This window comes from Saccostrea cucullata, unplaced genomic scaffold, assembly GCF_032062105.1.
Source record: "Saccostrea cucullata isolate Sc308-1 unplaced genomic scaffold, CSIRO_AGI_Scuc_v1 ctg1156, whole genome shotgun sequence".
Taxonomy (NCBI): domain Eukaryota; kingdom Metazoa; phylum Mollusca; class Bivalvia; order Ostreida; family Ostreidae; genus Saccostrea; species Saccostrea cuccullata.
In genome coordinates, this window is record NW_026926967.1 from 139538 (window position 1) to 165752 (window position 26215).

At 33.0% G+C, this 26215-nt stretch overlaps 2 protein-coding genes across 2 annotated transcripts; one reads left to right on the forward strand and one right to left on the reverse strand.

Annotated features, from left to right (window-relative positions):
• Positions 1-2425: 2425 nt before the first annotated feature.
• On the reverse strand, positions 2426-3082 carry LOC134273089 (uncharacterized). The gene has a single exon (XM_062755265.1). The coding sequence runs from the start codon at positions 3080-3082 to the stop codon at positions 2426-2428; it is 657 nt and encodes a 218-aa protein (XP_062611249.1).
• A 21271-nt stretch (positions 3083-24353) lies between these two features.
• Positions 24354-24947, forward strand: LOC134273090 (complement C1q subcomponent subunit B-like). Its single transcript, XM_062755267.1, has 2 exons — positions 24354-24402; positions 24541-24947. The coding sequence occupies exons 1-2, from the start codon at positions 24354-24356 to the stop codon at positions 24945-24947; spliced, it is 456 nt and encodes a 151-aa protein (XP_062611251.1).
• The last annotated feature ends 1268 nt before the right edge of the window (positions 24948-26215 follow it).

The window sequence follows — 26215 nt, forward strand, 5'->3', positions numbered from 1 at the left end:
GGAATGCCAGAGATCGAACAAGCTGTTGATTTTAAGATACAAAATGATAATAGAAGACTTAACAAAAGTGACGCTGGGAAAAATTCCATTTCAGCAAATAAGATGCCTTTGTCGATTCCAAATCTAAAATCAAGGATATCTGATGAAAACCTTAGACCTGAAAATTGTTGCCAAAAATTCTTGTTGAATTTCAGGAACGAAAAACCTTCAAGGAGATCCGTGACAGGTATTATTCAAGATACTGATAATAAATTAAATAATTATTATTAACACAGAGTCTGACATTTCTGTTTCATACTTGGGTATTTTACTTGAAAAAGACATAAATGGTAATCTAACAACCACGCTCTATGACAAACGGGATGACTTTAACTTTTCTATCGTCAATTTTACTTACTTATGCAGTAATATACCTTCATCACCTGCATACGGAGTCCATATATCTCAGTTGATTCGATACACAAGAGCATGCTCTACGTATGAACAATTTCTAAAACGATATATGTTATTCACAAGCAAGTTGATGAAACAAAGGCTTATACATGTATGTCTCAGTTTATTCGAAACGCAGGAGCATATTCAACGTATGAACAATTTCTAAAACGTGGTAAACTACTGACAAACAAAGTGATAAAACAATCAGCAGTCTCGTTTAAAGTCAGTCGTCATTTTGTAATTTCAATGTTTAATACAATGAACTTGTCAGCAGATTTTTTCCGTTTTTTCCTGATCATGATAAGTAGCACACGGCCGATGTGACCTGTCGGCAGGAGATGCCCAATCCCCCATGGCACCTGATCCCACCTCTGATGTTTTGGAAACCCGTGTTTGCTATTCTCCTTTTTTGTATTGTTTAATAGACTTTTGATCTTAGATACCGTTAGTTATCTCAATATGTTGCATTTCAGGCACATAAGTAAACAAAATTGCGAGCATTTCAATCAAAAACATTTTTATATTATTACATGTATTGATTTTTTTGCTAATGCTTCTGATATATCCAAACAGATGGTGTTGCTTTTTACTCTTATTTGTCACATGATGAAGACAGTCTAGGGCATCACCAAACAATCATATTTGACAACGTTATTACAAACCTTGGTGGAAACTACAATCATCACACGGGAATATTCACTTGCCCATTGGATGGAGTGTATACATTTTCGTGGACTTTATTTTGTTCTTTTAATGGATATTTTGTTTCCGAAATTGTTGTTAATTCTAATGCCGTCGGAGCTGTGTATTGTAATGCCCAGGGAGCGACAAATTTAAGACACACAACCGGCGTCGTCGTTGTTGAGATCAATCAAGGGGATGCTGTTTACATCCGCACGCATTCTACCCACAGTATTTCCGGAATACTTTTTAGTTCTCCTTACGACCGATCCTCATTTAGCGGATGGAAACTTTTCTAAATAAAAGAGTGGAGTCTTTGTTGTACTTACATGTATTTTATATCAATAAACAAACAACTCCTTCAATTCTATCTTAACAAAATCGTCTTACTAATAAATACTGTACATGTCTTGAAGTTCGAGTGTCAAATAGTTCACGATTTGCTATATTTGAACATTTAACGATTGTTTGATTTTTACGGACACCAACCGTCTGGAAAAAAAATTCAATTGTATTTATATTTGAAGTAAAAGAAGGTTAAAGTTAATAACGTTTTGTAAAAAATGCAACCAGTATCGTAACCCGCCACTGACATGACCTATTGTTGTCTTGTGTATTTCACAGAGTCAATATTTTATTAAAGCAAGAAGACACTGTATATTTAAGCTTTTATATGAATGAATGCCTGTCGGAAATATTCATGATGGGTTAATGTTCGCAAAAATTTATTCCATCATATCAAAATTAAAACCACGGATCTGTTTACCACTTCTACTTGTTTGGGATAGAATGCACTTTACCGGTACGGCCGCCATTTTGATTCTAGATCCACGCGTGAGGTGGCGCGGCGTAAAAACTTAGCAACGTATCAACTATGATGGGCGACGCCATTTTGTTTTTCTAGGAAGCGAGCGGAAGATAAACGGCGGGGGTTTGGGGGCGGCAGCCCCCGATATATGCTACATTATGTGATTAAACTTACCCTTAGTCTTCAAATAAGTCTGCACTGGCATTCAGATGGTCTACGTTGTCATTGGGAGTCAAAGTGGCCAATGGTTGTCTTTTTTTTGCAGGTGTAAATACGTTTAATGAGGGAAAGAAAGGCGATAAATTTGTCGTCTACGTCTTTCAGATACTTCTTTCTTATGCAATACTCAATTAGATAACTGTCGTAGTGCTGTTTCTGTGTTCCAGTTTTGGGTAGAGACTTCTTTACTGCGTTCCAAGTAGATTCAATAAGATTTGTGCAGGCTCCAGTTTCCTTATTCTTAAACTCGATCGAATGATTGACAGTTAGATGACCATATCCCTACGACTTCAAACTAGAATAAGCCTTCCAACAGTCTGATAAAATAATGGTCCCAGGTTCTACAAATTTCTTAATAATAGGAATCAGGGTGTTTGCGCTCCTGTCCTCCACTACCTCAAAGAAACACTTCTTTGACTCTCTTTCAAACCCACCAAAAACCCAAACACCGTCAACTCTCTTACCGCGATGGTACTTTCTCTTGCCAAACTTACTCTCATCGATCTCCACGTGCTTTCCTGGTCCACCAATCCTCTCACTGTCCTGTTTCAAAATGCAGAGACACACCTCTCGCGCAAAATTTTTCCAATCCACAATGGTGTGATCACTTCCAATTTTAAGTTCCCGTCCAATAAAATCACCAGGTAGTTCATATACCCAATAGTAGGTTAATTTAACTGCCTGCTCTAGAAGTAAATGACTTCCGAAAAACCAAGATCCCTCTCTTACTGACGTTTTTTTGTTACACTGTCTATTACTACACCTCCAAACAATACCGTCCTTACTGTAAGATTTGTCCTCCACTAATTTAACATTTCCTTCATTGCAAGTGTTACATTTCCCACTAAAGTTTCCCAGAAGTCCAAAATTTTGCAACCAATCGATTAAAAATCTCCGTTCACGGCATATCTCATATAAATCATCGTAAACAAACGGCATAGTACTACAATCAGCTGATTCCACTGTTTACATTTAGCGCAACTGTCAAAATATGTATTACATCACTTACCTTGACCAATCATAGCACTGAAATAAGTCACGTGCTTAACAACGTCATGACTTTGGAATGTGGCCGACAAAATGAAAGCCAAAGGTTTGTTTTGAAAGTGCTTTTAGTTTTAATTAATAACTTCGTTAATTAAACGAAGTTTATTAACATGAAAAATGACGAGGAATTCAAAAAATAGGTTATTTTTGCATTTTATTGCCTTTTTAGCAAAATCGTCACGCTGACGCGTGACTCTCTTATAGAGAAGGAGCACGTGCTATTTCCATATTATTTGGACGTACCGGTAAAGTGCAGTTGTCCCCTTGTTTGTTAAGCGCCTTTTCGAGAATATTCACTCATACTGACCTTCGGTCAAAGGTCTTTAAGATCTGTGTTAAATATATAACATAATGACTGCAAAATTTGTAAATCTATGCTCTTTATTTCGAATATACGTTGTCCAAGTCACGGTAGCCTAGCCTAATATAGTTTTCGCCTTGCGATCCGGAGGCCCGGGTTGATTCTCGTTCGCGGCACGGCGTTATTTCTAAGACGTAAACAAAGGTAGTGACTGTTCCTTCGCCAAACGCTAAGCACTAGGAGTGACAGTCACTGGTCTTTCGGATATGACCTTAAAACCTAGATTCCTTTTCACGCTTGACGTTAGAAGGATAAAGAACCCTCACTGCTCAATGGCCCTGAGTGCAGAGTATAGGTCTAAATTTGAAGCCCCTCATCGGTATACGGTGACATCACTGTATGTGTGAAAAATTCTCGAATGGGATCTTAAGCAATATATATATGTGACGCGCCAAGCAAAAATCTCCCTTATATCTATTATGACGTGACGTCAAAAGACGCGTCTAAAGTCAACAAGGTGAAATCAACGTAAAAACGCCTCCTCGAGAGAATTGAGAAATTATATCCCAGCAACACAAGGAGATTATTTATATGCTAGAGGAAGATTTTTTGGAATGATTTGATGCAGTTAATTCTTTAAGAAGTTACTTTCCTTCAAGTGTCTGTGTGGTCTTTCCTTTTCACAGTTAAGTGTTTATTATTAAAGATGTCCAGTCGTGATTAAAAAATTCCAGTAATTTTTTAACCACGACTGGACATCTTTAATAATTTTTTAAAGGAAGTTTGTTTGCCCTCTCACTATTCGGGTTAAAATAATTGCGTCGGTATAGGTAGGTCGAAATGTCGAAATTTATTTTTGTCGGAGAATATTTTGGAGGTTTAAAAAGATTTTAGTCGGTTAATCTTAAAAGGTTAAACAGATAAGTTATTATAGATAGTTTTTTTTTAATTTAATATGCAGCTCTTTCATCGTTATAAATTCATAAGCAAGAAAAAGTAAAGAGGAGCATTATGCTAAGAAAAATTTTTTTTGAGATGCAGTGATAAATGACATGAATTACTTCCCTTTTATTTAAGGAATGAATTTAATAGCTACCCAATTGATATGATATAAACTGAGTTGGGGCAGTAAACAGTGCAGTTTATATTTTTTAAAAAGTGTTCCAACAAAGTTTATTCCGTATAAATTGGGTAGCTATCAATTTAATTCCTTTAAATTTAGTTTTTCTTCATTTAGTGTCTGAAAAAAGTAGATGAAAAATCACTTCAAATAGTACAATATTGAAATGTAACGTCAGGCGGATCGATATGTTTTTGATGCATGTGATTGTGACAATATGCAATAAAAAGTAATATCGTTATCCAACCAAATACCGCGTTATAACTAGAATTAAATTATTACATCTTTTCACTTCCGTAGATGATGTAAGTTAGAAAAATGCATCGCTGTTCATTGTTGTTTTCTGTGCAAGTAGCAAGAACTGTACATAATCTTTGATAGCTTGCCAAGGATATTGATAAATAAATACGTTTATTTAACAAAAATGTAATATTATCTCTTGATACAACACAGAGTATTTGATTTGGATACTTCTTCTGGAATTAGTTTTTTGCCGTTGAATCAAAATGAATCTTTTGAAGAAAGGCTTATTGAGCTTCTCAATTGATTTTGTTATTGTTAGTTGTTTAACGTTTAACACTTTCTTATGTTGTACACAAAAATGTAGAAAAAATCGGACCTCCCCCCCTTTCTCCTGTGTCACGTGTCTGATCCATCTCTTTGGTGAGTTTCGTGCAAATTTTGTCGTGAATATACGCATGCGCGGATCTAGAGGGGGGTCGTGGGGTCAGGTTAAAAAATGTATATACTAAAACAAGAAAAAAGTTACCATGGACCCCCCTTAGAAAACGGAGATCCCCCTGGTAAACGCGAATATGTGTGAAATGCGTATGAGGCAATAGAAATCAGCACAACCAACTCTCCCCCCCCCCCCCCCACACACACACACAAACAAAATAAGTTTTTGACGTTTGGGCGATTTATGGTTTTTTGGTTTTTTTTTTTTTTTTTTTTTTTTTTGCTTGTCAAGAAATTTCTGGAATTGGATTTTTTTTGACTGAGGTGGACCCCCCCCCCCTGGAAAAAAAATTCTGGATCCGCGCCTGTATGCGGATGCTCCTATATTTTGTAAGTTACAGTCCCACTTTCTAAGATATTTTATGATTGAGAATATAGCAGATTGGACATATGTTTATTGACCTTTTTCCGTCATTTTGCTGCACTGTTAAGTATTCATAATCCTTTAGCTGAGGTTGTACACACCGATGATGATACATGGGATGAAACTGGCAAACATGATACATCGCTAATTAGATCTAATACAAATTGTTACAAATTAATACAAATTGTTTGATCATTTTTCAAACATCCCAACCTATTATTTTTTTGAGCATGGTTTATCTACCCAAAAAAAAATACATTGAAAAATTTACTTTAAAGTTCTGATTTCCTGTAAACAGCATAATGTCGGCCATTTATAAAGTTGCAGAATCAATCCACCGCATGTAGTACCACAATCTCCGTGCTCATTCAACCCTCTGAACATAACACATCAATGCAGGATAAAAGTTTCAATTAAACATTGTAAAGGTTATAAATTTTCTTTGTAATGATTTTATTTTAACCTTCAATATTAAGGATTTATTTAACCTGTAATAATTATATCCCCGACAAAGATTTTACAACCTACATTTTACTATAATTAACATCTTTACCTTGGACAATAGAATAATAATCTTATTTCCTTTTGTTGAACTGCGATTAAATGAATATATGCATTTCAAATTATGGAAGTTTTATACCAATTACACGAAATTTGATACATACATGTAACAAACTAAAACAATTTCAATATTTTTTTCCTGCAAAAGTGATCGGCTTTGTTCTTGTTTAACTAGTTCAGATAATTGATTAAGCGTGGATGTCCATAGCCTAGACCCCCATCCCCTCCACCCCGTTTACGATAATGGAAGAATATTAAGAGTTTTTTACCCATTCTATTACTTTCTGTTGCGATTTGAACAGGCATACAGTGACGTAGCATCGTTTTTGTAAAGGGGGGGGGGGCAGCCAGAGAAATTTATGTTTACTTTCCTGAAAAAGAAAAAGTTGACTAACAAAAAAAGTTTCCCAAACTCGAAAATCCTATTTCGTGGGAAGGGGGGGGGGGGCACTTTTTCCAATGGTTACTTCCTTCAGTACAAATTTTTAGGTACACAATGCTAAGAAGTTCGGGGGCAATCAGCATTTCAGGGAACATTTTCAACAATAAAAGTAATGTTGGGATAAAAAGTGGGGTGAAGGCCCCCCTACCCTCCTCTTTTTGTTGCTATACGTGCCTGGCATGTTTTAACCTATACTAAAAAGCAACTAGTATTTAATATGATTAAAGTAAAACATAAAGTGTGCATGTACTTTATCAGGAATGTAAGAATAATGAAGCTAAATAAGCTTAGATTAGGCCTCATATTCTACGGGTTGTAATTTTCCAGTGTCATTACAATCAAGTGGGCCTTCTTGCGAATTAAGGACTGATTTCATTACGACACCATAAGAAGAAAAGGATCGAACTGCACTACAAAAGACAAATAATATTATTAGAAAATATCATTAAGCCATGAAGGCTTTAAAGATGAGTTCGTAATTCTGCATACATTTTCACCGCATTAAAACATTTGAAACTAAAGCATGTGAATAGTATAAACTTGTGGTAAAAGAAATGTTATGGTAACCTTTAGATAAAAAAAACCTATTGCACTGTCTCTTTAAAAACTCAGGTACATGTATTTAAAATGTAAACTATGACAATACATGTACTTTCTTTTTATCCTGTGTATTGAACAGACTTTTAATGTCCGGGGGGAGGAGGTGGTATGGGCTGTTTGGTACTTTTTTAAGATAACTACATGTACATTGATAATGTAACATATACAATTAAGTGCCCCTGCTTACCGGGGAATTGGGTTTGAACCCAAGGCCTCCTTTTTGCCATTCCAGTCCTCTATACCGATTGAGCTTAAGGCTTAACCCACCAGCCCAAGCAACATGTAGTAGGAAGCCGTGTATATTGTTTGTACTACCAAAATAGGATTTTTTCATCTACATGTTGCTTATTTCCTTTTACTGTTGCAGTGATGTTCTTTTTGCCATTTCTTGAATAAAAAAAGCCATAGATTGGAATATGTTTCAGAGGAAGAGAAGATTTTTGTTTTGAGTTTTTGTTCTTTTTCCATTGTCAATCATTTCGGTGCCCCCTCCCTTTTTCGTTTTTCAAAGATATAGTTTAATAGAATGTTTATTTTTATTATTACGATTAAAAATCTTAATTATTGATATTTTAAAGGGAATCAAATCAAAAATTTGAAAATATAAATATTTACAAATTATTAGATAGCTTCACGTTTTTTTTCTACGATTTTACGTTATGAAAATTCATGCAGTTACGCACGTGTACACTGTACGTCAAAGTAAATATTCCGTCTTTGTCATGCGATATTTTAAACATTTATACTCAGAAATATATGTCATATTATACATCAAATAAAAGAGAAAGAGACACTCTACAAGAATCAATAAAAAATCGAAAATGTCAAAATTCTTCGTTAAGGGAGGTTTTTGCTTGGCGCGTCACATATACATTCAGTCAATCTATTTCCAATATTACACGAATGTATTTTTGGGTCTTACAAATTATGATTTTAATGAAAAAAACTGATAAAAAAAAATAGACATGTAAATCCACAACGCTTAAGTGGCAGAGGATTTTTTTTAAATGCCAAATTATATCTTCACCGAAATATGCCTAGTTCATTTTATATACTGGTATTGATCAAGGGTTCTTATTATGATTTAATTCAACAATTTTATTCTCTTGTTCAGATTCTTAATCAAGAACATCAAAGCAGAGATGGAATCGCGTGCCCTGCCGACTGGTAAATTATGTGTTTATATCTAGCCCTTTCAGATAGAGCTTTATGAAATCTACGCTAACTTGTTCAAAAATGAATTTCTGTTATATTGTACATGCTTCAAATAATACATTTACAGAATAAACTGATATTGTAATAGACTCAGACCATCATAAATGGCCGGTATTTTAAACTTTTATTAAACATTTTAAGTAAGTACATAGTTCTCAATAAAAAATTAATTAAGTATTCATTTAAATATAAATTTCAGACATCAAAAAATAAAAATGGAGCACAAATATTATAGGTTATTTCATGTATATCCAACTTTGTGAAGAAAAAGAAATGCAAAAATATATCACAAGAGTGTTGATATTGTTTTAATTAGGTGTAAACACTTTAATGGCAAACATTCTGAGATTATTGCAGAGCCAGTACATGTCCACTCCTTAGGATTTCATTCTGTAAGATCTGTGTGTGACAAGATATTACAATAATAATTGCAACCTCTCACCTACATGGGTGAAGCTCAAAATTGAACAAGGTGTGTGACCCGTCAGCAGGGGATGCTCACACTTCCAATGCGCCTGATCCCATCTCTGATGTTTTGAATGTCTGTGTATGTTCTGCTCCTTTTTGTATTGTTTTATGGACTTTTGATCTTATATACTGTTCGTTATCACCATATGTTTCATGAATTGACTAGACACCACTGAAAAAATCGGTTGAAACCTGAAGAATAGAAAATGACTTCCTGTAGCTATGTATGTTGGAGTGATTTTGGCTTTTTTCGGATCCTTTTAAAGTAATATATCATGCTGTATGAATAACACGACTGAAGGTTAACACAACTGCTTACGCATGGAAATCCTTTTCGTTACTCAAACACATTCCAAAAACAAAACAGATAAAGACAAAATAGTCATCTTTTCATTGCATCTAGTGATATTTCACCGAGTACATGCATGTTCAGTATGCACTGGTAGAAATTGCTGGAAAAAATGCACACAATTACTCACAGTTCTCAGTTTTGTTAACATCTTGTTGGAACATCAATTTAGTGTAGCATGAACCTGATCTTGAACCCAATTATAAAACACGAATGTTGTAAACTGAGTTACACTAGCACATTTCGGTCACACGTAAAAAAAACTTGATCTGTAGTTTGTTAATGTACAGGTACTAAAAAAGTTTAACCTTAAGTCTCAAATGCATGATAAAAGTGCGAAAAACCAAGTGGAATACACTAAAAAACAGACACATGGTCAAAACAACTAACAGTCAGTGTGACAGGCGCAGATTTATTCTTCGTTAATCGTTTTATCGGTAGGCGGCTTATAAAATACTGTTTTTGTGTTATTTATAATTGTGATTAGATATTTACTTGATATGAGATTCCCTGGTTACATCATAGTCACTCTCTTTGTTTCTTAGCAACTCCAACATTAAAAAAAATTATGCCATTCAAAAATATATATTTACATTCGCTGTGTTCTTCTACTAAGCCAACTGTGAAATTGATTTGAAATTCTCTTTTGTGTATACTCACGCGTAGAAATATAGACGGAGAAACGTGCGTTAACGTGGCGTCACAACGAGGCTGCAGCGACGTTAGTAAAAATGCAGCGATATAGGGCAGCGATAAATTTAGATATTGGGTATATTTTAGTTGGTTCCGAACATGTTAAATGTAAATATAAGGAATGTTTTTAAGTTTAGTGTGAATTATTGGTGTGTGAATCACACAGACTTGCACGTAGGCATATTTATCATGAAGCGCTAGCACGCTTCATGAAATATGCCTACATGACAAGTCTGTGTGATTCACACACCAATAACTCACAAAAAACTTAAAAAACATTCCTTAATTAAACCCCCCCCCCCCCATCCATCCGATCCAAAGTAAGGTTCTGCGTATAAAGGTTGTAATTGTAAACATTTAAAAAAAGTTTTGTAGACAATAAAAATAAAGAAGTAAATTTCTTCATAAATTTTATTCTGAATGATATTCAAACAATATTACAAATCTAACTGGGTTATGTATAATTTCTAATTAATGGGTTTGAAACTCATGTATCAATCATTTCAATCATTCATCATCATTTACTGAAAAATATGTTGCAACTTCATGACATTATTAGTATATAAAAAGTCATTAGGTATTTAGAAAAGATATAATAAGATAAAATAGACTTTTTGTTTTACAAGTACCTCGAAGACCTTCTCATTCTTTTTTACACTGATATAAATAATTCTTGTCAAAATATGAAGCAGTAGAAATGTAGTTAATAGAACAGTAATGAAAAATTCTATTTCAATTAAAAATTACGGGATAGTAATTACTTTTCCATAGGATTTTACATACAATATATGAAGCAAATTTTGAGGCCCTTGTGATTTCCTCTATGCCCTATCAGTCATTGTGAATCATGGATGACAACAGATTTGATATTCAGAAGTATTTTTCTAAAGTTATGTTTAAAAACAAGGATGATGTTCATCTGCCTCCAATCTCTTATAACTGTAACAATACAGAAATAATAAATTTTCGAAGTCATTTTAGTATTTAAGTCTTATTCGCTTTTCCTTATCAAGACGTGACTGGAAGGTGATAGTTCAATAGCATTACACAATATATAATCTGCTACTAATCTTAGAGTGCAACACTCTTCATGATTTTCTTTGCAGTTCTCCTGTTGTCTATGTCTGTGGCCGCATGTTCTAATACATGGGGCGGTAAAACTGTTTCTCTCTCTGATTTGCTAAGAAGAATGAATGATTTAGAACAAAGACTGCAAGTACAAGAACGAATTAACGGAGAACAGGAAGAGGTCATCAAACGTTTGATTCTTGAAAATATAAACCTTAAAAATATTGTAATGCCAAAGAAAGACATTTCTGTTGATATCAAAAAGCTTAATAGAAGTGAAGGATCTACCCATTTCTCTGGAAACAGATATACCATTGGAGAAAAAATCAATACTGTACATCAGATACATTTATCGAATTCAAAATTGCATTTGAGTATGTCCGATAAACACTCTAGTCTTGGAAATTGTTGCCAAAAATCCATGTTGAACTCCAAGAACGATAAACATAAAAGGAGATCTGTTTCAGGTATTGTTCAAGATAATACAAATGAGTAAACAAAACTTAGCATTTCATTCAAAAGCCTTTCTTTTAATTATTGATTTTTTTTTCATTTTACAAATATTCCTACAGGTGGTGTGGCTTTTTACTCCTATCTGTCACATAGTGAGAGTTATCTCGGTCATGACCAAACAATCAAATTTGACAATGTAATAACAAACATCGGTGGGAACTACAATCGCCACACGGGAATCTTCTCTTGCCAAGTGAACGGGGTGTACACATTTTCATGGACTTTATACTGTTCATCTGGTGGATTTTTTTACTTCTGAAATTGTTGTCAACTCGAATGCTGTTGGAGCTATGTATTGTAGTGCCGTAGGAGCGAGCGATATTAGACACATAACAGGTGTTGTCGTTGTTGAGATCAATCAAGGGGATGCCGTTTACGTCCGCACACACCCTAGTGACGGTATTTCCGGATCTCTTTATAGTCAACCTAACCATCGGTCTTCATTCAGCGGATGAAAACTCTTTTAAATAAAAGAAAAGTCTTGGAGTATCTTAGAATTTTAAGCAAATAGTAGCTTCATATTTTTTTGAAAATTGTCTTACAATATGAATATTTTTTTTTTACTTGTTAAACGTCTTTTCGAGGATATTTTACTCATATTGTCCTTCGATCATAGGTCTCTTATGTCTGTGTTGTAAATGAAATAGCATATTCAAGGCCATTTTTTATTAGTTGTTTTTCAAGATCGCCGACTTAAAATTTGAGAAATTAAAAAAAATTAAAATTATTCATAGGCTTTTTTATGACATTTGAAATTGCCGCCGAAAAATACGAAGCTAAACTTTGGGAAAAAATATGTCACATGCTGCAAAAATGGTGACGACCACGGAAAGAAGCATGTCATCAATACAGTGTTTCCAAAAACTTATTGGTCCTACCAGCAAAACTGATAGAAAATCGAAATTTCTGAGATAAAAATACTGTACATCTTGTACAACTCGTCCATGTGACCGATTGGGGTGAGGGCTTGTCCTGATTAATTAATTGTTCTCTGATTTATTGTGATGTCTTCAATAAATGAAAATTTTAATACAGTAATAGTCTTCGTAAATATCCACAATCTTATCTATTTTGCAGTTCTACTTGACTTGCTTACTTAAAAAAAATGATCCTTTTTTCCTAATCCGAGTTTTCTCCATTCTTCTGTTTATGGTAAACACATGCAGTATATAGGTCATGAAGTGCAATGCCCACTGAGAAAACGTGAAGATCATTTGAATTTATTTTTATTTTGAATTTCTATCAAAGCTGCTATTTATATATGATTGAATTTTACAAGTGAGAATTAAATTGAAATTAATTTTAATTGCCATAATGGTAGTTGCAATCAACTAAATTTCTTAATTTGTCCTTTTTTTCGACCGACCGTACTTATTTTTTTTTATATAAAAAAGTCTTGAAAAACAACTAATAAAAAAATGGCCTTACAAATTAAACATACCCGGTGCATTGTTTTTTTTTAACAGGACACAAGTACTGTTCTTATTGATATTTACGTTTCATTGGCTGTGTTCAATTTGTTAAACTTTGCACGCATAAATAAGCACAGACTGGCAGCTCTTATGACTTGGTTTTTCTTTTACATATTTTACTCTGATTTAAATGCGGCAAGATCGATAAATCGTGAGCGCAAACTGTTTTCGACCTGTCTGTCTAATATCATAAAAGACAAAGGCTATAGATAAATGCTCTACTAAATATGTTTTTTTAAAAAAAATAAAACCGCCGTAGCTTCATAAAGAATTTTAAAAATGTTACTTTCTATAAAAAGCATATTTTTATAATCTGTATAATAGATTAAAAAAAATTCTACTAACAACGTAGTAATTGTTGTATAAGTAATAGTGTGTCCAGGCTGCGCAACCTCGAATACGTTTTTTGGACCTAAGTGTAACTGAGAAAAAACTCTTGTGATATGAACAAAAACAATTAATTCAGGTACATGTATATGTTTGGACCCTATTTGTCCATACAATATATAATTTATACCTTATTCTAAAACTTCTATGAAATTATATTGTAAATATGACATGGAGTGTCCAAACAAACATTATACCATTTTAAAAATTGTGCCTCTGAAAAAAATATCTGGTGTAGACCTAAGAAATGCTTAAATTGGCTACGGAGAAATGAATTTTATCCACTGCATGAAGTCAAGGTGTGAATAATAAATACGTAAATAAAAGACGTTTACCGTTTATTGCATCTCCAAACAGCAAAATATGCTGGCACAGTCAAACGAGAATCTTTGCCAATGCATAAGCCGTTGTTCAAGGCACTGTAAAGTTGCATAAACAAGAAGGGTTTAATTCCTCGCTTAGCTCCAGGGAATATAATCAAAATAAGTGTAAGAGGTAGCAGGGTTCTCAATCATTTCAAATTTAACTGTGGCGCAAGAATTGCACTAAGTACTAATATTTGCGGTCATTTTGCGACCAAATCGCAAAGGATTCCCGAATAAAATTTAAAAACACATGTTAATTGTGCACCTATGAATCAATATTCAAATATTAGTAGCATTAAATATTGGCAAAATCATTGATGAACTTAAGAATAATAATTAAAAAATCGATATCGATTTAAAATAGTGTAGAACAAAAATTATATTACTTCCACACTATATATTGCGAAAAAGACCCCCTTCGAAAACACATGTAAGAACTAAATAAATAGATATTTGCTTATAAAATTTGAAAAAAAGTATCCGTAATAACAGATTTTGAGTATTGAACCATAATTTAATAAATGATTGTTTTTCATAGGTAAATACACTCATGCAGAGTTCATAATTCAAGATCGACAGAGGAAATTTTGGTAGATCGCATATGACACATGTATTACGATGTTTTGACCCTCAGTGCAAGTGTGATGTTAGAGACATGGTTAACTGTAGAACTATTTAAGCATTAACTAATTTATATTTAAAATTAATTTTCGTTGGTAATTATTGTGAAGTGTGAAAAACGGCTTCATGTCTATAGCGAGGTGTAGAAGATAATTGGTTGTGCAAGCCAAACAATGGACCCTTAGTAGTTAGAGTTAATTAACATTTTTGCATTAGAAACTTAAACGGTACACGATTTTAAGGTTAAGACATTTTTTTTTATTTTTAAAAATTACATCTTTTTGTACTGACAAAGATGATCTTACTATGGCGATAATATTTTAAATAACTGTGGCGGACCTATGGCGCTATTTTTTTTAATGTTGCGCTAAGGAATTTAAATCTGACGGGGCCGCCACGTTAAAAGGCCCAAGGAGAACCCTGGGTAGGTTGATTGACTGTATATTGTTTAACGTTCCTCTCGAGAATTTTTCACTTATATGGAGACGCCACCACTTGCCGGGGAGAGCTTGAAGTATTTTCCTACACTCGTCACTCGGGGCAATTGAGCAGGTTGGGTTTTTTTTTTCATCCAAGCGCCTAAGCAGCACAGTAAAAGTTACAAAAAGGGGGTGGAGCCTAATTTACTTTGACATCATACGTCATACAACAATTCTTTTTAAAATACCAAGAAATGGGATACTAATTTAACCTGTAAGAAATCACCAAACTTCATCAAAAATTACTACGGCATTCTGTTTTGTCGTTAGTTAAATCCCACATAACAAGTTATAAACAAGTCGCTGATTGTATATCATTTAATGCCCTTCTCGAGAATTTTTCATTCAAATGGAGACGTCACTACTTGTCGGGGGAGAGCTGCAAATTTTTCCTATACTCAGCAGTCAGAGCCATTGAACAGTGAGGGATCTTTTTCATGCCAGTACCTACTGTGACAAGGGACTTCGGTTTACATGGCACGTCTCATCCGAAGGGCCGGTCTCCACGTCCCACTGTGGGATTCGAACCCGAAACCTAAGGATCAACACTATGTTTCACTTATATCTATAGAGGTGGAGTTGCTTTTTACTCTTATTTGTAATATAATCAGAATCACCAAACAATCGTTTTTGACAGCGTGATAACAAACGACGTTGGGAACTACAATCGACACAAGGGAACCTTCTTCTGTCCAGCGGATGGTGTGTACACATTTTCATGGATTTTGTACTGGATTTATCTTTTTAGAAATTGTTGTTAACTCGAATGCCGTTGGAGCTATGTTTTGTAGTGGCGAGGGAGCAACCAACAACAGGCACACAACAGGTGTTGTCGTTGTCGAAATCAATCATTGAGATGTTGTTTATATTCGCACACATCCGAACAACGGTATTTCAGGATCACTTCGTAGTTTTTCTAACTACCGATCCTCATTCAGCGAATGGAAACTTTTTTAACCAATGAGAAATTATACAAGGATTGTTCGAAAAGTAAGTGGACGATGTCAATCTTCGTCATTTACTAGAAATTTAAACTAAGCACAATATGATATGTTAAAATATTTGTTTTGTTGATGTGTGAAGTTTCATTCCATTCGATTTAAGAGAAATCAATTTACATCATTTTAAAATCAACATGTTTTGTAACCGTGGAGCACACTTAACAGCAACGTAACGTCAAAACATAGCGTCAAGAATTTCTAAAAAAAAAAAAAATAATAATAATATCCCTATACATTTCACACAGTATAATCCAATGCCCTTTCATTAAATCCTTTTTTTCTAATAATTGAATTTATTTTTTAAGAATTAGTTTTGTTGTATAATTTTCTTGTTAATGTTTTAATTTCTTCTATTATTTAACTCTGCTTTCACAGGATAAGCAACTTTTAAAAGCGCATATGTCTTCCCTTGACGTTCCAACTTTTAAAATTTTTGATCAGATTTTTACAGTTAAACGGTTTTTTCAACAGATTTTACTCATCCGATATAGAGTCTCTGCCACTCATACATTGCCTTTTCTATTTATACACAAATGCATGACTCGCTTGTGACATATTTTCTTGATTCCTCTAACAATTATAGAGTTTATTCAGGATTTTTCCTGAGTAAAACACAAAATTTCATCTTTAGCTGCTACCCCGAGACGTTTCAAACGTCATTATTTTTGTCGTTTTCACTTAAGACTATTGATCTTCTGAAGTTGATTTTTTTTCAACAAAGCAAAATATAAAGCCATCATTTGGTATACTAATTGATGTAACAATTCTTAATTTGAATTTAAGGTTGTGTTTCCCTTTTTCTCCATTTTACAGAGAATATGACAACAGACATTATAATATAGTGTTTTGCCTGTAACTTCCCAAATTTTGACCTGCTCCGCGATCCGATTTTGGCATTTTAAAAATCTGGATAAGTTTTGAATAAATCCTAATATTTTTTTTTTAAAAATAATACAAATCAATTGAATTTGTTATTAAAATATTTTATCCAAATTTGGATATTATATGACGTCAAATAAAAAAGATATGGCAGTTGTCCACGTACTTTTCGAACAACCCTTGTCTTCCTACGAAAACACTTTGGAAAAACATTTTAAATACTCTTACTTCGATTGAATGTATTATTATTTTACTGGCAAGAACTTTTTTCGTTCTTTTAGTAAATAGTGTATACAAGAATTGATAACTATGAAAGATATTTCAATTTTCAATTTAAAAAGTTAGTTTTCCTTAAAGAAGTACATAGCATCCATTCTGAAAGAATTGAAGCAAAAGTGTAAAACATAATACAGAACTTTTCCAAAAACACTGCGACATGTTACATGTCACTTTAATTAACTGCACAGCTCTGGTCTTTCTTCAATCCCCCCCTCCTTTCTTTCTTTTTTTCGAATTGTGAAACTGAATATGTTCTAGCTAGGATCTCTCTCTGTCTCTCTCTCTCTCTCTCTCTCTCTCTCTCTCTCTCTCTCTCTCTCTCTCTCTCTCTCTCTCTCTCTCTCTTAATAAACTTTTACACTGATTTTGAAAAAAAGCTTCAATAATAACATTTTTTTTTCTTTCAGATTTTGTTTGTAGATATAATCGTACAGAAATTATTACATATGCTTGTAATATATGTGAAAGTTTCAATAGAAAATAAGTTTCAAAGTTTTAAAAGGGACTTTATTAATAAATAATATGGTGTTATATCTTTATGAGTTTACTATATATGCATGTATCTATAAATTAACCCCTTCCCTTTCGCATCGGTGAATATGCTTCAAATCAGTCTTAGGAAAATCGTCTTTTAATATGAATATATGTTTCTACTTGCGCTTGTTTATCGTCTTTTCGAGAATATTTTACTCATATTGACTTTTTGTCATAGCTAAATCTTTAATGTTTGTGATGTAACACAAATTGCATATTTAACAAATTGAACATACCCTATGAAATATTATGCTTTTGTTAATAGGGAACAAGCTCTGTGATTATTCTATTTATTTTTCACCGGGTATGTTAAATTTGTTAAACGCTGCACACATCAATAAGCACGGACTGACAATTCTAGTGAGTTGGTTTCGCTTTCTTACATTTTTAGTCTGATTTTAATGTGTCTGGATCGATAGATCGGGATCGCATAATGTTTTTGTCCTGTCCGCCTGTTTGATTTTTGTCAACTTTAACCTTCGCAATTATTTTTGAACCATGAGAGATCTGGACTTCATATTTGGTATGTATGCTCCACTGATCAGGTTCCAAAAAATCAAACCCGCTTTAGATAAGTAGATAAAATTTAAATACTACTATCTGTAGTAAGCATAATCTTTTTTATCTGTAGAATAAACCAAGAAACATATTACAAAAAATAGAAATATATTAGTAATGTTTCTGTAAGTAATAGTATGTCCAGGCGGCGCAAACTCGAATACGTTTTTTTCAACTTCAGTGTAACTGAGAAGACTCTTTTGATATGAATGTTTGATTTTTAAAAATCCAGTTAATTCAAGTACATGTATGTGTTTGGACACTATTGTTTCATAAAATATATAACTTTTACCTCATTCTGGAAGTGCTATGAAATTTTTTTGTAAATCTTATATGAAGTGTCCAAACAAAAATGATCTTGAAGAGATCAAAACGGGGGAAAGCTTTTCTTTTCCAACATTATGAAAAGTTGTGCCCCTAAAAAAATCTGGTAGAGACTTAGGAAATAATTAAACTGGCTTCGGAGAAATGAATTTTATCAAGTGCATTTTGTTTTAATACCAAAACACATTCAGAGAGAAGAGAAAGGGGATGTAAACTTTATGTCGATTTGAAGTCAAGGTGTCGAAATTCAATCACGTCAATAAAAGACGTTAATCATGTATTGTACGAGATATTAAACTCCAAAAATCAAAATATGCTGGCACAATCAAGCAAGGATCTCTGTCAATGCATAAATCAATATACAATATTACATGCACTGAATGATGCTGTTCATGGTGTTGAAAGGTTATATAAACAACAAGGGTTTCAAAATAAGTTTATGAGGTAGATTGATTGATTGATTGTATGTTGTTTAATGTCTCTCTCGAAATTTTTCACTTATATGGAGACCCCACCACTTGCCGACGGAGAACTAAAAATTCGACAATCAGGGCCATTGAGCAAGGAGGGATCTATGATCGATACTATGACCTTGTCAACATTTACAACTATCATCAAGTCAAATGCTCTACGTATGAACTAACTTTTTCAAGAAAGCTATTTATTGACTAATAATTTAATGAAAACAAAAATATCAACAATTTTCTTTAATCATAATTTATAAGGTTAATGTTTATGATTGATTCACTGACCCTGAGGGCGAATGTATTCTATCATTAAGTTAAATACTGACTATCGTTTTTCATACTAATTGTTCGGCAATTATGTAAATATCAAATTTTCCCTCGATTTTTCTGTTATTTCCAGATCGTGTCAAGGAGCACACAGCGAGTACGACGGTTTGCAGGGGATGCTTTAGAGGTATGTGTTTGCTCTGCTCTTGGTCTGTATTGTTCGGATGATTTGTGATCTTTATTACTGTTCGTTATATCTATTTTATTTTAGTTTAGTTGCAACACGTCATTTGATTGGTTAAACGGTTTTATCCATTTTGTAGAACATAACATGCCTACGTCACAATGAGTTTTGTCAAAAACGTATTACAGCAAAACTCGGTTATAACGAAGTCTCTGGGACCTATGAAATTATTTCGCTATATCCGTAATTCGTTATAACCGTATAAGAAAGTCATTAAATTTATATAGCTGGGGATCCAAGATGACTTCGCTATATCCGTAAATTCGCAATATCCGTGTTCGTACTAAACGAGTTTTGCTGTACTCCACTTGACGTTAACTTTTAATATATGCGATATTTAAAGCCCTTTTTCCGAAAGAAAAAAAATGGAAAAAATTGTCTCACTGCCTACATTGAAATTAGATTATAAGGAATGGAGCTTATTTCAACTTATGTAATACGATATAACATAACTTGGGCCTTTTACGTTTTTTTAAATAAGTTGAACTAAGCTTCATTCCTTAAATATTTCATAATATACCTTTTAGTGTATCAAACCTGCTGCGACGGCTGCTAGTATAAAGGGCTGTATTGACCCGAGAATGAGATCACCCCGTCCTACTCTGGATGGGGCTCTGGTCGATACCAGTCGATCTTCTCTTTTGATTGGTCGTTATTTATCGAAAATCAGTGGGATGAAGGCTTCCTTTGGAAAAATTTCTTGAACAGGACTTTAAAAACATTAACCCCGAGGTCATTTCAGTTACATTGATCTGAACACATAGTCTTTATATCATTTTTCATAGATAAAGAATCAATAACAAAGGCCATAAGAATATTTCAAATGTAAATCCTAGTTTTTAACATTTGATTATTATAATTTGTTATAATGCGAAATGTTAATACATAAAATTATACCTTCTGTTTTGTTATCGGTCATAATACATGGACTTGTATAAACCCAAACGACTGGATGAGATTGAGTTTGGAAAAACACTGAAAAAGTTCTAGGAAGAATCAGCTTTTCAAAATTTTTATTGTAGAAAAAAAACTGATATTAATAAGATTTTTAACGATTCGAAATCGGGTAAAAAATTATCTACTATATCAAAAACAAATTGAAGATTATTTTTGAAAAAATATAATATAGATTTTGAAATTTAACCCGTTTTTTTGTCATCACAATTGATAACTTTTAGTAATACATTGTCAACTTTGATTTCATTTATAGATGTATATGAGCATGGGCTGAAATCTTTACAAATAGTAGAAAAAAAACATGACGTTTTTAAATCAATCATCATCTTATATAAAAAAGGAAAATTTTAGAAAATGGTTTTTATAATGGCTTAAAGACCTAAACGTCAGATCACTGCAATATTTCTCAAAACCTATCTTTTATACCTTTTCTATATATTTACAAAATAATTCCAAACTTAAAAGATGAAAACATTAAGGAAAAATCAAAAGAAACATACATATCTTTAAAAGGTCTATATACTAAAAGAATTATGTTGAATGTGAATGTGAATTCATCCAGTTAATGTTATACGAGGGTCTTTCAAAAAATATAGACAATGTTCCTCATATTATTATACAAGAATATATATATCAGCACATTTTCGGAAATAAAAACATTTATTTTGTCGAAGTGTGAAGATTGATTCATTCCATTTGATTAAATAGAACTCATGTCAGTCAATTTTTCAAGAAAAATGTTTTGTTTCCACGGAACCAACGTTGTAACGACAACAACAACAACGTCGAGAAGTTTTCTTTTCAAAGTTGCTCTGCATTTCAAGTTGATATACGGTTTCTATCGTATAAAATGTATCTTCTGCATTCAGAAAAAATTGTATCCATGACACTAAAAGCCCACTTTAATAACAATTGTGCGAATATCTTGACATACAGTGTAGTTTGTCAATGTTTTCAAATTCTTTTACCGCTTTATTTTTTTTTAGTTCTGCAACAGTGAAGCGCACATAATGTTTGACAAGATTTTATACTTTGACCTGTTTCTTTGCATCCATCGTTTGATTCAAATTCACTTTCACTCAAAAATAGTAATTTTCATTTTGTACAAATTCTGTACTAATACAAGGCTTATTTTTATGGATATCCTGGTTTACAAAGAAATTTTTTAAAGAAGTTTTTCCGAATTCAAAGCAAAATTCTATTGCTACTGTCATGGTCTTTGCCTTTCAATCAAGTCAATATGTTTATTTAGAAGTTGATATTTTTTAAATGGGCGATAAATTACATTACCTGATAGCATCTTAAGTAATGCATCAAGATCTAATTTAAACAAGTGAATTTTATTTCGTTTCTACTCCATTTATTTGAGGTATGGCTATAAAAATAAGTAATTTTAGTAACTCAATTTTGACGTTGCATCGTGACCCCATTTTTGTTGTTCAAAATCTTGGATATTTTTATGGATATGAAGATATATTCAAATTATTTTACTCAAATTATTCAACATTGCTGTTAAAACATTTCTACCAAATTTGGAAATAATATGTCGTAAAATAAAAAATTAGGACAAAAGACTACGTTTAGAAAGTGGATATCATGTACTCAGAGGTTGGATCAGGTTCCATTGATGAGTAAGCATCCCATGCTGACCGGTCTTACCTGCTGTGTGCTAATTTTCATGATCGGTAAATAACGGGGAAATCCGTAATCAAATCGGTGTATAGAATATAATGGACTAACAATTAGTATGAGAAACGTTAGTCAGCATTCAATGAGAAATTATATTTTGCTGACAAGATCATTGTATCGCCAAAGAACCTACGAAATGATGACGTCAAACGAAACTGATGATATTATTTTTTTCACTTTTTTGTCAATAATTTACCTCGTTTAAAAAATTGTTCATACGTAGAGCATGCTCTTGGGTATCGAATTAACTGAAATATATAAAATTCTTATGCAAGTGATGAAGGAATATTGCTGCATAAGTAAGGAAGTTAACAATAGAAAAGTTAATGTCATTAGGTTTATCATAAATCTTCGTTGTTACATTTTCGTTCACGTCTTTTTCAAGTACAGTGTAAAATATCAAAGTATGAAATAGATGTTTCATTCTGTGATATCTTTCATCTGTAGTCTGCCACTATAAAAGTTCCCGACAAGTTTAACATATAATCTCAAATGCATTTAAAAAAGTGCATAAAAGCAAGACTGAAAGACAGACAGAAGGTCAGCTAGACTAATAGACAGACGGACAGATACACAGACGCAGGGGAAACCTTTCATATCCTCCGCTTTCGTGGGTAGTGAGCGTACAGAAACTCTGCTCATTTTCTTATTTATATCTGTATCAAATTGATATAAATTTGTTATGATATCCCCTGTTTATATAAAAGTCATTTTTTTCATCTGCTTTTTTGCACTCCGATCCAACATTGAAAAATATGCAATTAAAAAAAATTAAACACCCCATCAATCCAGAATAGGGTTCTGCGTGTAAGTCTTTTTGTCTTAATTCTACACATTTGAAAAATAACCTTTGTAGACAAAAGAACCCATAGAAATTATGTTCTACAAAAATGTTATTCTAAATGATATCTAGAATATATTGCAAATCTAAATAGAATATAATATAATTTCTAATTAAGGATATTAAAAACTCAGATATCCATCAAATTTCAATCGTCTCTCTTAGGGCTGGGTATGACAAAATTCCTTAATCTAAGCATATTGCCAATATATCGATATTACAACATCGTATTGCGATACGATATTTTTTGCCATAGTATTGCAATATATTGAAATATCGATATTATTGCCAAGCCCTAGTCCCTCCTTACTCATAAACGTTTCTGTAACTTCATGTCACTATGATTTTATAAAGTGAAAATAATGTCATAATGCTAGAAGAAAAGATACGATGACATTAAAATTTTAATATCTGTTTTAAGGAATGCATAAATAATCCTACAGGTTAAACAAGGCTTTGAGTTAAGTCTCAGAAATTTTTAAGATATACGGTCGGGAGATGGATACTTAACTTTATTATTATTATTATTATTTTCTTTTAAAAAGAGAAAACTTTTGGTTCACAAGTACTGAACAGTAATTCCAATTCTTGTCCTTTTATATGGAATTTTAATTTTTTTTTTTAATATGCAGGGAATTTGGAATCCCCAGTGATTTGTTTTATCTTTATAAACGAGTTCTAGCATAATACGGTACCCTACCAGTCACTGTGAATTATGGATGACAACATATTTGATGTTCATAAGTATTCTTCTACAGTCATGTTTTGAGACAAAAATATTGTCCCTCTGTCTCCAATCTCTAATAACTATAAAAAAAAAGTATTTTCTATTCCTTGAGTTATTTTAGCATTATAGTCTTATTAGATAATCCTTATCAATACGTGACTGTGAGGCGATAGTTCAATAACATGGAACGCTTATATAATCTGCAATTTATGTGAAATTGTTACACTCTTACTGTTAATACAGTATGATTTTCCTTGCAGTTCTCCTGTTTTCTGTGTCTGCTGCCGCCAATACTAATATGTGGAACAGTCAAACTGTTTCTTTCTCTGATTTGCTAAAAAGATTGAATGATTTAGAGGAAAGACTGCAAATACAAGAACGAATTAACGGAGAACAAGAAGCGGTCATCAAACGTTTGATTATTGAAAATATAAACCTTAAAAATATTGTAATGCCAAAGACAGACATTTCTGTTGATATCAAAAAGCTTAATGAAAGTGAAGGATTTACCCATTCCCCTGGAAATAGCAATACCACTGGAGAGAAAACCAATACTGTACATAAGATGCATTTATCAAATTCAAAATCGCATTTGAATATATCCGATGAACACTCTAGTGTTGAAAATTGTTGCCAAAAAATGTTGGTGGACTTCAAAAACAATGGACCCAAAAGGAGAGCTGTTACAGGTATGTGCTTCGAAATACTAGTTCTATTTTTGGGGGGGGGGGGGCGGAAATGGTAAACAAAATGTTGAGCAATTCATTCAGTTTAGTATTAATTATTATTATGAATAGAAGTTAATTTATGATTTTATTTTGATACAGGCGGTGCTGCCTTTTACTCTTATTTGTCAGATAGTGAGAGTAATCCAAATCGTCTCCAAATAATCATATTTGACCACGTGATTACAAACGTCGGTGGAAACTACAATCATCACATGGGGTTCTTCTATAGTCCAATGGATGGAGTGTACACATTTTCGTGGACTTTATATTGCTCTTCTAGTGGATATATTTATTCTGAAATTGTTGTTAATTCTGATGCCGTTGGAGCCATGCTTTGTAATGGCGAGGGAGCAAGCAGTATCAGACACTCCACGGGTGTCGTTGTTGTGCAGGTCAATCAAGGGGATGCTGTCTACATCCGAACACATCCTAGTGCCAACCTTATCGGACGTATTCATAGTTATTCTGCCTATCGATCTTCATTTAGCGGATGGAATCTTTTTTAATCAAATGAGGAAAGTCTTTTGGTGTATTTTGAAGATCAATAAAACAAAATTGTATCCCAATCTTAGGGAACATGTATATCATCAAAGCACGTCTTACTGGATATCCATCTTTATACCCGCACTTTTTCAAGAAAGTTCGGGTATATTGTTGTTACTCATGTGCGTCCGTTTGTTTGACACACTTTTCTTCCCTGAACTCCTCCTAAATTTTACACAGTAGCCTAATCATCTTTAGAGAGGTGGTTGGTGGTGTTATTTAGATGTGCAGTAAGGTTTTGGAATTTTGATTTTGCCCCGGGGGTCAAATGGGGGTCGAAAAATGATGAAAAGTGACAGATACAGAAAAAATATTTATTCATGTTATTGTTTGCACTGCTCAATTTATTTTCTAGAGTTTAATTACATCTCTAATTACCATTAAAATGAAAACTTTTGTTTTAAAAATGACCGCCTGTTATGATGTCATAATGTATCACTGAATAGGTCAAGATATAATAATCTGTATGCCCCTTATAACCCCTACGTATACGTTTATGTTTTCGAAACATTGAGAGATCCACGCATTTATAACCATCGCGAAATGTTAAATTTTACATACACATTAATTCTAAATTTTCCTACCTGGTAATCAAATCCTGCCAAACCAATTTTCTCTCATCAAACTTCGAACAATTGATCATACGAAAATATGTGATTTTATAGCATGTAGCTTTGTCAGTTTAAGGTCATTTATTATAGAAACCGCTTCCTCATGATCTACAAAAATAAAGCACCTTTACTCTCAATTATTCATTGTGAAAAATCTTTTGGAAGGGAGGGGGTGCACTAGATCCGTGGATAAGTCATTTAACTAGAAATGTTAAGCATAATCAATGTAAGCTCCATTGAAAAGTGTAAATACATGTTAGATGAAACGAAGACAAAGAATGATTTACTGATTTTATATCAGATCATTACATAGGCATTCTTTATCTATTCCAAGATGTTTTAACCAACCATCCAATAAACATGAATACTAGTAGTTATTTACACAGCACTGTTTACCATAAGAAATCATAGAAATGCAATTTTTCACTAATGAGTGAAAAATTACGAGGGCTGTTCAATAAATAATGTTATGAGCTCTATGACATACAGCATAGAAATCATATGACATACTACTTGACTTCGTCTCATGACCGCATCTTTCATAAATTGATTTAAGGAATTGCTGTCTAGTTAGGAGAGTATGCCAGAGCATCAACAATAGTGGAAAACATTGGATAATT

What these genes read in the sequence shown, in the direction of transcription:
- LOC134273089 (XM_062755265.1), bottom strand. Translation starts at nt 3,082, where the DNA reads ATGCCGTTTGTTTACGATGATTTATATGAGATATGCCGTGAACGGAGA.
- LOC134273090 (XM_062755267.1), top strand. Translation starts at nt 24,354, where the DNA reads ATGTTGGTGGACTTCAAAAACAATGGACCCAAAAGGAGAGCTGTTACA. An exon ending in CAAAAGGAGAGCTGTTACAG is followed by an intron (nt 24,403 to 24,540) that starts GTATGTGCTTCG and finishes ATTTTGATACAG; the next exon opens with GCGGTGCTGCCTTTTACTCT.